This window comes from Diabrotica undecimpunctata, chromosome 7, assembly GCF_040954645.1.
Source record: "Diabrotica undecimpunctata isolate CICGRU chromosome 7, icDiaUnde3, whole genome shotgun sequence".
Classification (NCBI taxonomy): domain Eukaryota; kingdom Metazoa; phylum Arthropoda; class Insecta; order Coleoptera; family Chrysomelidae; genus Diabrotica; species Diabrotica undecimpunctata.
In genome coordinates, this window is record NC_092809.1 from 31702989 (window position 1) to 31719460 (window position 16472).

Below are 16472 nucleotides of genomic sequence, written 5' to 3' on the forward strand. Positions count from 1 at the left end.
TAATTATTTGACAACCTTTTGTTGGCCAACCACCTAGAGCGGAGTTGAGCCGAAATACATTGATTTCGTATGTTCCGTTTTAAATTCGTTCAATCTGTATACTTGACTGAGCAACGATATAGTTCTATAATTCTGTAGGTCACATTTTCCCCTTTTTTGAGTTAGAGTACTACTAGACTCTCGCTCCAGTCTTTAGGTATTTTGCTATTATGGAGAGATCTATTAATTAGCTCTGTTAGTATAGGAATTGTTACTGTCTTGCTTGTCATCAAGAGCTTGGCAATTATACCGTCTTGTCCTGGAGCTTTATTATTTTTTAGCTCTTTTAAAGCTCTTTCAATTTCGAATCCCTCCATATTTTGTAGTACCTCTGATCCTACCTTTTTTATTTTTCTTTTGACGTTTTATTTTGTTGGCTCATTAGGCTGGCTTTGCAAGCTGTACAAGGTTTTGTAAAAGTCTTCAACTATCTTTGTTATTTTATATTTGTTCTCTCTTCCTTATTATTCGTGTCTTTAATTTTGATAATTTTTTGGACACCTAGTGTAGTTCTTAGACATTTTAGGTCTGTGTTGTTTTAATGACTTAAGTTCTACGTATGCTTGAGTGTGGCGTTTGTTTTCCTCTAGTAGTATTTTTTCCTTTATTTGTTGTTTAGTTTCATTGCTTATTTTGTGTTCTATCAATTATTTATTTGATCATCAGTTGCTTTTTCAGTTGGAGCATAAACCTGCGCAATCTTTATTCTGGTTTGTGAATTTAGTTTGAAGATCATGTATGTAACCCTATCCAAAAAACAATGAATAATTTGAATTTGTGATTTTCTCTTCTTGTTGAATAAGAAACCTACTCCACCGTATAATCTTCTTTGCCTTTGTAGTAGAGCCTGTTGCCTGAATGTAAGTTCACATACCCTTCACCTCTTCTTTTAACTTACATGCGTATCATTATTTAACATCTGACTCCTTTTCAACATTAATTCTTGTTTTAATATTATTTTTTTCAGCTATTTCGTAAGCTAGTTTCATTAGTAACGTGTTAAATCGTAAAACATTATTTCTGACTGAAGAATGTGATTAACAACATCTTTTTCGTGTTGATGTTAAATTTGGTTGCCTTTCTATTATATAAATGCTTCCAGAAGAATATTTTTTTATACCTTTTTTTGTATTTCTATTTTTCACTTTAAAGTTTATTTTGGAACCGAAAAGACATTTGCAGCTTTATTTATCGTAATTTGTTTCGACTTCTCAGCTTTTATTGTCACATCCATATTTTTTAGTTTCCATTTACCATTTTCCATTTACCATTTACCCCTCATACTTCTTCTATTACCTGTCGTGGTCATCCTTAAAATTTTGTTCTGAAGCTATTTTCTTGTGGCATTTTAAATTAATTACTATTTAAATGGGAATAAGCCACAATTAAAGGTTAAAATACGTTTATTGACGTTTCAATTTCCACTTCGGAAATCGTTCTCAAAATACAAACATTAGTAAATTAAACAAATTTTGTTTTTTGTTACTTAGTGAAAAATTCTTCTAATAATTTAATTTTATCTGACTCATCTATATTGACAATTCAGACATACCTTATACATTTTAAAGTAGACGACTTTAAAATGATATTGCCAATATTGTTGAGTTGCGTTCCTGGGACGACTTTATTTATAAGATAGTTCATTCGATTACATGAAATCAACTTTAACTTGAGAATATCCGTCAGAAAAGATCATAACATGTAATTCGTCTTTAAAAAGACAAATATATGCCATGATGACAATAAAATTCTCCTGTTAGTGATTCCATAGTAAATTATGAGGGAAAAAACCAGGAAAAAAACCTCATAATACTATCCCGACATGGTAAGTATTTGATCGTGCATTTAGTTTACCCTCAATAAACACCAAATTCCGATTTTATATGTTTGTTATTTAAAACACATAAATGATGTATTCTCCATATGTTACTGACTTACCAATACTGGTATTTTCCTTTTAATAACTTCCTCTTTCAATATGGATAACCAGATCCTACTACATTCTGCCGAGGAATTCGCGACACAATTGGTCTCATTTAGCATAATTAGAGCCGCTTCTTTGATTTTTCTCTTTTTACCATCCGTTTCTTTTAGGACTATATTTGAATCATTCCATTGAACCCTATGTTCATTATCCCATGCGTGTTTACAGATTTGAGATCTATCAAATTCTCTATTTTTTATATAGGATTGATGTTCACTTATTCTAATATTTAATGGTCTTGATGTTTCACCTAAATAAAACTGATCGCATTCACAAGGTATTTTATAAATGCAATTCTTTGTCCTTTCTTGTTCATTGTTAGGTTTGGTTTTGGACAAAATAGATCTCAACGTATTTGTTGTTTTGAATGTTGTTGAAATGTTGAATTTATTTCCTATCCTTTTAAGCTTTTCCGATAATCCTTTTATGTATGGTATTGTTATTTTCCTCGTATTATTCCTTGCATATGCTGTAGGATCTCGTTCTAAGTTGTTTTGTTCTATTCGATCGATTGTTGAAAATTCCTTATTTATAAACGATAAAGGATAATCATTTTTTAATAAAACAGATGTTAACAAATGTTTTTCCTCCAAGAACGAATTTTCGTTAGAACAAGTAATTTTGGCTCTATCGTATAAGGATTTAATAATTCCCTTTTTAATATTAATATTGTGATTTGATTTGAAATTTAAATATCTGTTGGTGTGTGTTGGTTTTCTATACACCTGAGTTTCGTATCCAGTATCGTTCTTAGAGATTAAAACATCCAGAAAAGGTAATGTGTTATTATATTCCTTTTCCATGGTAAATGTTATTGTCTCTTCTTTATCTGGATACCAGTTGTGTGCTGGCATCGATAGTGTCCACATCAATAAAGTGCTAATTAGTTTTCAATTTCTAAGCAGTTAAAGTTTAGTTTTTTAAATAGTAAGGAATAATAAAACAAGGTAGGATTGTTCTTTATATTTAAAAATGGATGATTCTTCGGGTGGCGAAAAGCCACCCCCTGATAAAGGTGAAAATATGGAGGCAGTAAGTGCCCGTTTTGATTTAAATAATAGGTATAAATCCTCTGATAAAGGCCCGTTTTTTGTTTTTGTCGAGTCCATCGACCCAAATATTAAACGTTTATCACCAGTCCGAGTAGGTCATTATTTATTCATTAATAACTTTTTTAAGAAAGATGTTGTCGATATTAAACTCGTCGGTAGAAATAAAGTGAAAGTAATTTTTAATTCTTACACTTGTGCAAATAGTTTAGTCAATCACGACATAATTATTTCTAACAAATTTATTGCTTACATTCCGAATTTTTTTAATCACAAAAAAGGAATAATTAGACAAGTTGATACTTTTTTGGACGAAAATTATATGATGAATAATATTATTTCCGACCAAAAAATAACCGAGGTAAGACGTATGAAAAGAAAACTTATTGATTCAGATAATGAAACTATTTTTGTTCCTAGGCAAATGGTAATTTTAACATTTGAAGGAAATATTATTCCTCAATATATTACGTTAGATTTGGTAAGGTTTCAAGTTGAACAATACATATACCCTGTGGTACAGTGTTTAAATTGTTTTAAATTTGGTCATACTCTCAGACAGTGTAAGTCCACTTTCAGCTTATGCAAAAATTGTGGCAAAGAACACGAAGACAACTCCCGTTGTAGTAACTCACAATATTGTCTTCACTGTAAAACAAACGATCATACGACTCTAACGAAACAATGCCCAGCTTATCAACATCAATATAATATTAAAAAAATAATGGCGATTGAGAATACTACATTTAAAGAAGCTGAGTTTTTAGCAAAAAATCCATCCTATGCCAAAATCACGACACATAATAAATTTGAATTGCTTAGTAACCTAAATAACTTTCCCCAACTCCCGACTGCGGCAAATGACCGTACAGTAAACAATTCATTCGTTCCTAAACCTAAACAAACTTCTAATCCTCTTAAACGAAAAGCCATATCCCCGACTCAATGTAAAACTGCCTTACAATTTCCTTCAACTTCTAAAACAAAATCAGTGTCACATCCTATAATTCCTAACCCATATCGTAATGAGTTTATAGCATATAAAGAAAAAATACAATTACAAATTCTACAAGAAATTCCATTTGCTTTAGAAAGAATAATTAAACAAATTGACCCCAAACTAGTCTCAGTTGAATTCCAAAAAGTCACTCAAAATGAAATCAGAAATATACTTTCTTGTTTATCAGACAACGATAGTGATGGGGAATCATAGAACACTTAATATTCTTCAGTGGAACTGCCAATCTATTATAAAACAAAAGACTAATTTGCTTAATTTTCTAGAAAGTCATACAATTGATGTCATTCTTCTGAACGAAACTTGGTTGTCACAAAATAAAAATTTATATATTAAAGGTTTTAATAATGTTAGAGTTGATCGACGTGATGGCTATGGAGGCGTTGCTGTTTTAGTTGCAAACAACATTTCCTTTTCAGATATAAAATTCAAAACAAATTATAATCCAAATATAGAGGTTTGCGGTGTTTTTCTAGAACAAGTTAAATTATCAATAGTATGTGTTTACAAACCTCCTAAAATATATGTCTCATCCAAAGATTGGGAAAATTTATTTGGACAAATTAAAGGCAGAGTTTTAATTGGGGGCGACTTTAATAGTCATCACTGTAGGTGGGGTTCCATACAGGATAGTGCACAAGGTAATATTTTAGCTGACGCTTTAGACAATACTAATCTAATTTTACTCAATGACGGAAGACCAACCAAAATATCCAGACCAAACGAACGTCCTTCAATGATAGACTTAACATTAGTATCTCCTCATTTAACAGGCTTTACTACCTGGAATCCTCTAAATGACTCACTAGGTACAATCCACATCCCTATCCAAATCACCCTAGATTTGAAATATTCCCCAAGAACAATCCATACCTCCACAAAATGGAAAGAGTCTTCAGCGAACTGGTCTATATTTGAAAATTACTTAGAAAAATGCCTTCTAGATACTCATTCTATAGATGTTACATCTTTGGAAATGTTTAATAACTTAATAAAAACAATTAGCGAAGCTGCAGACTCTGCTATGATTACTCAAAAATCATTTCAACCAAAATCCGGTCTTCCCGTATGGTGGGACGACGAATGTAAAAATTTAATATCGTGTCGAAAAAAAGCTTTTCGAGAGTATAATATTGTCTCAAATCTTGAAAATTATCTAAAATTTAAACACATCCAAGCCAAATGCAAAGTTGTTTTTATGAAAAAACAAAAAACATCTTGGATCAACTTTGTAAATACTATCAATAAAAATACACCGCTCAACAAAATATGGAAATTTGTTAATAAAATGGCTAACAAAAATTATCATTCAAAGACACAACCAATTTCAACAGAGCTAATAGAAGAGTTACTTGACAAGTTCGCTCCACCATACGTTCAAGACCAATTAAAACACGTATCAATATGCAATTCCAGTAAATTTAAATTACTAGAAAATCCAATAAACATCCAAGAACTGGATGCAGCTATTAAAATATCAAAATCTACTGCGCCCGGGAAAGATTATATTACTTATTCCATAATTAACCACCTTCCCGATAAGGCAAAAAATCATTTATTAAAAATATTTAATGATTGGCTTTTGAAAGGAAATTACATTGACAAAATGAAAGAAACAATTATATGTCTTTTTATCAAACCCAACAAAGACAAAACTCTCTCATCGTCTTATCGACCCATTTCTCTATTGTCTTGTATAACAAAAACTTTCGAAAGAATTATTAAAAATCGTCTTAACTGGACAGTCGAACACTATAATCTTTTGCCAAGCACTCAATACGGATTTCGATCTGGTCTGGGAACACTAGATGCAATAAGTCACTTAACAACAGATATCCAACTAAATTTTTCAAAAAATAAATATTTAGCATGTTTTTTTCTAGACCTTAAAGGCGCTTACGACTGTGTTAATTTAACAGTAATGCATTCAAAGTTATGCAAACTGGGGTTTTCCACAAATTTATCCGCTAATATAGTTAATCTTTTTAGCAACCGAACTTTATATATCAGAGACCATAGTAATCAGTTATATGGTCCACGAATAACTCATACAGGATTACCACAGGGGTCTGTATTAAGCCCAATTCTCTTCAACATATTTTCGGCAAGTATACACGACATTTTTGTTGATTCCATAAAATGTATACAGTACGCCGATGATATATGTATTTACTCCGTCCGTGATTCATATGACGATTGTGTGGAGGTCCTGGAACACATCATGAAACTAGTAGATAATTGGACTAAAGACCACGAACTTACTATATCCCCAGAAAAATCTGCCATTATGATATTTACAAGACATAGGTTACGTACGCCTGATAGTCTACACCTGTCAGGATATGATATACCCGTTGTCACTGAATATAAATATCTTGGTATAATCCTAGACCCCAAATTACTATGGTCTAAACATGTCCAATATGTAAAAAAAAGATGTGAGAAAGGCATTAATCTTCTTAAATGTGTCACTTGCAGAAAATGGGGTGCTGATCCCAAAGTTGCATTGATGTTTTACAGGACCTACGTGCGATCAATTTTGGATTACGGATGTGTGTTATACGGATCAGCAAGCAAAACACATTTACTAAAAATAGATCGTATTCAGTTTAAAAGTTTGAGATTAACTTTGGGTGCTATGAAATCAACACCATGCCCCCTGTTACTTGCTGAAAGTAATGAAATGCCATTAGAATATCGTAGAAATTTATTAGCAACAAAATATGTATTAAAATTAAGGGCTAGAACAAGTGGCCTACTAAGTATGCTGTATGAGTTATCCATTCAAAATCTAGTAAACAATTATTGGAGAATAAAAAATTCACCACCATTAGCAGATGCCTTTCTGGAAACCAATGATTTACCGGTTACACTTTCAACAAATTATATTAAACCATCTTATAAATTAGAATTTAATACAATCTTAAAAAAATTAAATATTATATTTCCGAAATATTCAGATTCACATCAAATAAATAACAAGCTGTTGAACTCCATATTGAGTGAATATACTAATGAAACTATAATTTACACAGATGGTTCTAAACTGAACGATGGGAAAGTAGGGTCTGCAGTGTATATTCCTTCCAAAAACAAATCACTTAAAATAAAGCTTCCTCCACATTGCTCTATTTACACTGCAGAAGCGGTAGCTATTAGGAAAGCTCTGGATTGGCTAGAGCACGCAAATTTGCAAGATGCTGTGATCATCTCAGACTCTAAGTCAATTCTTAGTGGACTTAATAATACTGAGTTAAACCATAAAACATGTGAGCTGATATGTGACATTAAACAAAAAATGAGAAACAAAGATATAACATTTATTTGGGCAAAAAGTCACTCCGGGATAAAAGGTAATGAAATAGTAGACGAGCTCGCTAAGGATTCTACTCATTCAGGTATACAAGAACATATTTACACAGTATCAGACCTAACCAATTTTTATACTAAAAAAATAAATTTTAACTGGCAAGACAGATGGAAAATATTGGCGAATACTTCAAATAATCATTATTACAAGATCCATCCTACGTTACCATCCCTAACAGAATTACCACACATATTCCATTATAATATATCTAAACGATCAGCAGCAACTATCACAAGATTAAAAACTGGTCACGGTGCTGTTCCTGCTCACCTGGCTAGATTAAACATTATAGAATCAGGAAAGTGTTTATGCGATAATATTTCCCAGTGTGATGTTAATCACATCCTGTTTGGATGTATTAAAAATAAAGCACTCTCATCTACGTTTCATGAAAACCTAGTTAAAAGTAATGTGCAACTTCCAGTAAACATAACCCACCTACTGTCATTGAATCAGAAATCTATATACGAACTCATATGTAATCACTTATATGCATCCGGATATATAATATAAATTTAGTACAATCAAGTTTTTAATTGATAAACATAACATAAATCATTTAAAAATCTGTGGCAAAAGGACTGGTTTCCATGCCAAACACACTATCATCATCATCATCATCTTATCTGGATACGAAACTCAGGTGTATAGAAAACCAACACACACCAACAGATATTTAAATTTCAAATCAAATCACAATATTAATATTAAAAAGGGAATTATTAAATCCTTATACGATAGAGCCAAAATTACTTGTTCTGACGAAAATTCGTTCTTGGAGGAAAACATTTGTTAACATCTGTTTTATTAAAAAATGATTATCCTTTGTCGTTTATAAATAAGGAATTTTCAACAATCGATCGAATAGAACAAAACAACTTAGAACGAGATCCTACAGCATATGCAAGGAATAATACGAGGAAAATAACAATACCATACATAAAAGGATTATCGGAAAAGCTTAAAAGGATAGGAAATAAATTTAGATATTTTTAGATAATTTTAGATATATTTAGATATAATTTTAGATAGAAAATTTTACAACTCTTCTTTTAATAAAAGGTTGTGTATACCTGATGTGTTTCGCTTTGTGAATATGAGAGGAACTATACAGGTTTTTACAGATTTTTGATTAATAAATTTATACATTATTAATAATTATATGTATATATATATATATATATATATATATATATATAGGAATTACTGGATATTAGTGACTGTCGATATAAACAAACAACACAGTTTATTAGGGTTGCAGTCAGAAAATTGGCCGGGATGTTAATGAAACACTCTTTTGACTTTTTGTCTAGCTTTCGGAATGGTTTTATTCCTTTTTGAAGACACTGTAATAAGAAAAATATGTAAATATTTATAAAATATCACAATTCTTCAGTGCAACTTACTAGTCGTTGAGATTATTTGTATAAGCATTGACACTCAACATTAATAACACACATATAAAATATAAAATAATGGATAAAATACATTCTAAAATTTTTAAAATTTAGGTACAGATAGTAAAACTTAGTTTGTCATCTTTTTGCTGGTGTGTTTTAACTCTGACACATAGAGAACAAAAAGGGAACATACGGTTTTTTCTTTTTTTCTCAAATTAGATTAGATTTTCTCAAATTAGATGGACTGTATATTGATTACATTTTATTAGTATGGTAAATATTATTTTGTAACATAATGAGTTATTAAATTCAACTAAGTAGTATAGCATACGTTTTTATTTTAATCTTGGATATTTTAATGAATGTATATAAAATCAGATTGAAATTATTATTTTTGCAAAAAAATTTAATAAAAAATCTAAAGAACTATAGCAACAGCTATAGTTTTTTTTAAATATCTACAGGACGAGTCATGCTAGGTATGTACAATCTTATAACAAAAGAAAAGTTGTAATATTTCTTACAAAATGCAATACTAATATGCAGGGTGCAAAAAAAACACAACTTTGGTTCATTCTGTTGTTTCGACTGACCCTGTATAAAAATTTCTTTATAAACATTTTTTATACATTCCATAATTTAGTCGTACTAAAAGAACTCCAGAGGTTTGACGAAACCCGTATAGGTACTAATCAAAATAATATTATTATCATTTTAAAATATCTAAATATCTACATTTTTCACTTAACTTTACATCACATCTCGTGTTCAGAATAGACTTTCAGAACTCATTCGAACGAGGTTGTGTTTTACATTCATTTGGTTAGGGATGATTCGCAACAAATTAGCAAAGAATATAGACGCTTTAAGCGTCCAAATTCAAACGTCCAATTCCAAAGAATATAGACGCTTTAAGCGTCTATATTCTTTGGAATTAGCATCAAGTTAGAATCTATGGAGAAGCTATGAGCATATTAACGTGTGTATTAAAAACGGCGTAGGTAGGCGTGGCTAACGATGATACCAATATGGCGGTGGGATCATGGCCGGACTCAATAATATTAAAACTACTATAAAAATATGACTAGTTATTCAGAAGATTTAATCATAATCTAAAAAAGTGCAATACATTTTTAATAAACTATGATTTATTTATCCCGCGGTAAACACTAAAAACACGATATATGATACATAAAGATAAATTAATACAGTCAAATACTATTAATTTATTCTCTGAAGTACGGGCCATTACTTTGTTTACATATTTGTATACTAACCTAAAGAACGTTATTCCTGAAGATTTTTTATTAACATTGCTTGTGCTACTGCAACTACGTTGAGAACAAGAAACCATTATTATGCACTATGACAATATATTATTACAGTTTCTATAAAAGTATTATAAAACTAAAAATATTCGAAAAACAACAAACGTAAACAAACATATATACGATCTGTCAAAAGTGTCAAAACAATCTTAACAATATGGCCGAAGTGAGGTCGTTTTTAGTCACGTGATGCCCTCTCCATAGATTCTAACTTGATGCGAATTAGTAAGATGTCACTAAATGTCCAATTTTGAGAGTTACGTTTTACACACTGGTCCAAATTACACCGCTTTCCCCTACTATAATTGAATATTTTTCTATAAATAGAATATTTTTATTTTAAATGTTTCTACTACTTTAGATATGGCTGCCCCATACATAAACATTAGCCCTGCGGAGATCAGTGAAGCTTCCAAAAAATTTCCAAGAAATGCATCAATAAAAGATTATTACAAAATAACAAAAAGTGAGAGTAAAACTTACACTTACAATCAAAAAACGACAGATAATGAAAATTCTGTAAAGATATTGAAAACAGATGTGTTTAAAAAATACAGAAATGTTCAAAAACCCCAAAACCATTTTACTAAAACAAATTTAAGAGCTTTAGGAAAATTGAAAAATTATAGAGTTGGAAAGGACCATAATACAAATTCAACCAAATATATGGGACTATTTAATGACCTCTTAAACAATACCAAGACTGAACAAGAATCTTTGTTACCTTCTACATTAAAATCTAGTTCTCAGAATGATACAGAAACAAGTGCGTTTTTGAATGTTTTTTCTAGTGACAAAATTTCAATTATTAAAAGAGATAATGTTCTCAATAATTTTAATATAAGAAATAACACTGAAATGAGCAAAGAAGAAAGAAAAATTGATAAAAATATTGAAAATTCAGCACCTACTAATGAAATCCTTAGAAAATTTTTACGACATTATCAGAAACCTAGTAATATTAAACCAGAAGTGATAATTGAGAATATGAGACAGAAAGAAACAAATGAAGGAAAAGATATTTTTAACAATTGTAACGTTGGAAATGAGAATAACAATGAAAATAATGGGCAAAACATTGAAAGCATTAAAACAAAGGTGGTAGAAAGAAAAATGGATAATGTTGAACATTCGGCATACACTAATGAGAGTCTAAGGAAGTTTTTACAGTATTATCAAAGGCCTAACCCTATTAATTCAGAAACTATGAATGAGGATACAGGCATGATACAAAAAGTCAATGGGGAAGACATGATTAAAAGTTTTAATGCTAGAACTGAGAATAAAGATGAAAGAGGTTGGCAACATAATAAAAACAATAAACTTACAGTTAACAGAAAAATTAGTAATAATATCGGAAATCCAGCATATACTAATGAAATTCTTAGAAAATATTTACTACATTATCAGAAACCTAATTATATTAAATCAGGAGTGACAAATGAAAATATGAAACAGGAAGAAAAAAATGAAGGAAAATATACTTTTAACAATTCTAACGTTAGAAATAAGAATAACACTGAAAAAAATAGGCAAAACATTGAAAGCATTGAATTGAAGGTAGTGGAAAGAAAAATTGATGTTGAACATTCAGCGTACACTAATGAGAGCCTAAGGAAGTTTTTACAGTGTTATCAAAGGCCTAACGCGATTAATTCAGAAAATATTATTGAGGATACAGGCAAAGTAGAAAAAGCCAACAGGAAAGGTATGTTTATAAATTTTAGTGCTAAAACTGAGAATAAAGCTGAAAGAAGTTGGCAACAGAATGAGAAAAATAAACTAAATATAAACAGAAAAATTGGTAATAATATCGAAAATTCAGCACGTACTAGTGAAAGTCTTAAGAACGATTTACATTTTCAGCTTCCTGCTAATATGATAATATATGATAATAATAATAGGGAAAATTGGGAAAGCAATGTAAACATTGTACTTGAACAAAAAATTGATAAAAGTGGAGAATATTCAAACTGTACTAATGACATACTTAGGAAGTTTTTACAATGTTTTCAGAGACCTCTTAATATTGATTCAGAAAAGATAAATGAGGATACAAACAAGTTACAAAAAAAGAGAAAAGAAGAGAAGAGATCCATTAATATTGATTCAGAAAAGGTGAATGAGGATATAGAAAATTTACAAAAAAAGATAAGAGAAGATATGTTTAAAAATTTAAATGTCAGAAATGACAATAACATTGGACTAGATTGGGAGCATAATAAGAACATTAAACGAAAAAGTAACAATAATGTCGAAAATTCGGCTTCTAATGATAAAGGAATTAAAAAGTTTTTACGTTTTCAAAAATCTGATAATACTAAATCAGAATCGGTGAATGGAAATATGGAAAAGATAGGAAAAACGGCAGGCGGAGATTATTTCAAAAATGTTAATGCTATAGAAGAAAATGTGAGTACAAGTGATTCGGAGAATAATAAAAGCACTACTAAAGTTGAAACTGCGAAATCTTCTTATTTATTTGAAAATAAAACAATTCTACAAGATATATCCAAATCACAGTTGCCAAAAGAATTTGTTGACCAAAACGTGACTAAGGATAATGAAAAATGTAAAAGTGTTGCAGGACATAATTCATTAATGTTTAGGACAGATTTGCATCAAAATAATTATGATGTTTTAAAAAAGAACTCAGACGCTTTTGAGAATTATAAGATCAAAAACTTTAAAACCCCTGTCAAACATAACGAGCAACTTTCACCTTTTGTTTTGTCCCAAATCGAAACGTCTATGATACAAGGTAAAAGTAAAAACATTGAAACTGCCGATGTAAAACAATTATTTAATCCAGAGCATATCGTGTATGCAACAGTTCATGAAAACGCAATGGATAAGGCCTATATAAACTTGCAAAATGACATGTGCGCTGCCCAAAGAAGTTCTGTCCACAAAGGAGGTAAGTTTTTTTATTTTAATATGCACAAATATTTTAGTTAAACAATGTTTTTAAATAAACATAAAAGTAAATTTCCTGGTTAGCAGCTCGTCTATATTAGTCGTCTATTTGGGAACCCAGTGGTCAGAAATTTGACCTCTAAAAATTATACAAACATGCTAAATTTGCTGATAATGTCTATTTTGGGACACCAAAAAATATGTAAAAAAGTTTACCACTCACCCCCCGGTTTTGATTGATATTGAATTTTTCATGTCAAATTAATAAAAATTTTTGTTTAAAATTATCTCAAGCCCCGTAGTAGGAGTTATAAACTTTATTGTATCTTTTTTAGAGTTCCAAAATTGACATTTTCAGCAAAATTTAGCTTGTTTCTATGATTTTTAGAGATTCAGTGGCATTTGCGTCTTTGACTACTGGAGTAAATTGAGCATACTGTTTTCCATGTTTACTTTTTCTTCTAAAATGTTTATTCTTGTGTTAGGTATAGCTGTCGCTTTTTTTAAGAAATGTATTAAAAATACTAGTCCTTTCTTATTCTTCTAATGTATCAATCTCGATGTATGGATTAGCTTTCCTATTGTTCATTTCTTTGTAGTTATTGTGTGCTCCCCTACGTTTTTTAAGTTTTTGTGGTAAAAAAATGTTTCTATAGTTTCTGCTTCATGTGTTTCATATTCTGTATATTCATTCTTTTGTTGGTCAGATAGCCAAGCGGGCAGGCGGTCGACCTCATTTCGCTTCACTGCCGAAATGCTCTTCTGGAAGAGCGTTCGAATACTGGCCCAGTGTAGAGAAAAATAAAAAGGCTAAGGCAGTTGTTTAAAATTCCGAAATAAATCTACTGCTTAGATTAGAATACGCTGGTATCTGATCTGCCCTAACATTTCCTTTTTGTATTCTTGCTTCCAACTCAGTCATCTTTTCTGCTCTCGTGTAAATTAGTTACCAGGTAAGTGAAATTCTTAACTTGTTCTAATTCTGGGGCGTTGTCGTTGACGTTCACGTTCTCGTTGATCTTGAAAATAAAGTTCTCTTAATCTTGTTTGAGTTGCTCTAAATTTTATGTATGTACTTTGATTTTTTTCCATCAATGACAAAGTTGAGTTTTTCTGCTTAGGTTTACAATAAACTGCATAGGTCTTTCAATACATCTGCATATTTATCCAGAATCGCAACATCATCTGCATCAGCCATTATCTGCTAGCGCTTTGTTCTGTAAAGTCCCTGTTCTGTTTAAATAGCTATCTCTTAGCGTTCATCCTAGACACAGATTAAACAGGGTTGCAGACAAGGGATCTTCTTGCTTTAAATCTTGTTTGGTTTCGAAACTATTTGACAGTTTTTCGTTGTATTTGATCTTCATGTTTACATTGCTAATTGTCATTTTAATTACATTAAATAATAAATTCAGTAATGTTTGTTGATTTACTGAATCATATGCTTGTTTTAAATCGATAAAGTTAGCGTGGATAGGAACATTATACTCATAGAACATTTCTCGGTTTGCTTCAATGTAACAATATGATCTATAACTGATCTGCTTTTTCGAAAACTACATTCATACTCCACTATTATTTGTTGTGTATACTCTTCCAATTTTACTTGAATCATCATCATCATTCTGGCTTTATAACTTTGCGTGGGTCCTATTATTGTTTTGTAGAGTTTTATTTTTGTCTTTCTCGATATAATTGAGGATTTAAGAAGGAGATTGAGCCCAAAATAGTATCTGCTGGCCGTGCAAATACTGCGGTTTATCTTGCCGGTAGGTTTATTTTCAGTCTTAACGAGCGCTCCCAGGTATACAAATTTGTTCACTCTTCGATGAAGTCGTTTTCTATAGCAAGTTCCCGTAGGTTTTGTGATTGAATCCTTCTTTTCATATAATTTGTTTGTTTGTGTTTATTATTAAAACCATTTTTGCAGCTGTTGTAGCTATTTTAGGGTTCCTCTTTCCTCTCGTCTATTTTGCTTGCCTCATCTCTTTCGTTTTCCAGGCTTTCTTCTTCTTTTTTTATATTAAGTGCCTGGTTAAAGTATTCCACCCATCTATTCAATACATATTCCCTTGTTGTTGACAGGTCACCATTTTGACTTCTGCATTGGTTGTGGTCGCCTTTTATGTTAATTTTTGTCTGTATTTTTCTTTTTAGCTGTTATTTTTTCTTTTAAATGTTTGGTTAAGTTTTACGATTACCAGACAATGATTGCTATGGCTATATTCTCTTTGAATAAGCACATGCTCTATTTGATTGGTATATTTACCATTTGGAGGTAGACAGGAACCCTTAAGGATGTCTTTGTGGGCAAACTTCGTGCTTTTAATAGATAGTTTTTATTTTGTTGCTAGGTTTACTAGTCTTTAATGGTTATTATTGATAATTTCTTACGTTTTAAGAGGCAGTTATTGCGCATTTTACACATACAATTAACAATTTTATACTCATCATTGGAGCGCATGGTCATTACGTTAATGGTCTGAATTATTAAAAGGAAAAATGGTACGCCACTGACATATTTTAAACAAAAATCGTTTTTGAATTTCTCGTTTAATTTGTTACAAAAAAATTTTCTAGCTAATTGTTCATATGAGGCGCCGTTTTTAAACGGCGAAAAAATAAAACATCTTAAAGCGTATGTTTCATTTCATTAATATATTATTAAAAACCATGAAGTACAACATTAAACCAGAAGAATAACAGAAACTAGCACTAATAAAAACTTTAAAAGAAGCACAAAGCTACAACAATAAATGTTTAAAATGACCATATTTGCGCAAATATTCCTCGTGTATTTCTTATTGTCTGACAGCTGGCTATAACTCAATTACTCAAGTCATCAACATTCTCGACGGGGGTGTAATAAACTAACGACTTAAGAAAACCCCAAATGCAAGAATATGAAGGATTTATATCCGGCGATCGAGTAGTCCAATTTTTTGTACCTCCCCTACCTATCCAAAGATTTGAATATACTGTATCTAAGTTATCACATGCATTAATGCTAAAATGTTCTGGTGCACCATCATGCATAAACCATAAGTGTTGTCGCAGCTGTAGAGGAATTTCTTTAAAAATAGTAGGTAACTCTTCCTGTATTAAACCAAGGTAAGATTCACCTGTTAGTCGTTTTGGAGAAAACATGGACTGATTAAATGATTAACAATTACTCCAAGTCTAAAAACTGAATCTGAAAGTTTTGATTTGATGAAGAAGATGAAGAATTAATTGACAAAAAATAGGTGCTGAAAAAAGTCTATAGGTAGTAGAGCTTGCACACATTGGATATGGAACGGTTACAATTGAATATCCATTAAGCCATTAAATTAAAGAATTTTAAATACAACGAAGTTGCTTACATTCAA

The 16472-nt window shown here is 30.8% G+C and overlaps 1 protein-coding gene across 1 annotated transcript in view; it reads left to right on the top strand.

Annotated features, from left to right (window-relative positions):
- Nucleotides 1-16472, top strand: part of mei-W68 (meiotic W68) — a 68025-nt gene that overhangs the window by 20106 nt on the left and 31447 nt on the right. Inside the window, exon 2 of the mRNA XM_072538770.1 lies at nucleotides 10550-13105. Coding sequence (XP_072394871.1) covers nucleotides 10552-13105 — 2554 coding nt within the window. The 5' untranslated portion in view covers nucleotides 10550-10551. The remainder of the gene's footprint in view (nucleotides 1-10549; nucleotides 13106-16472) is intronic.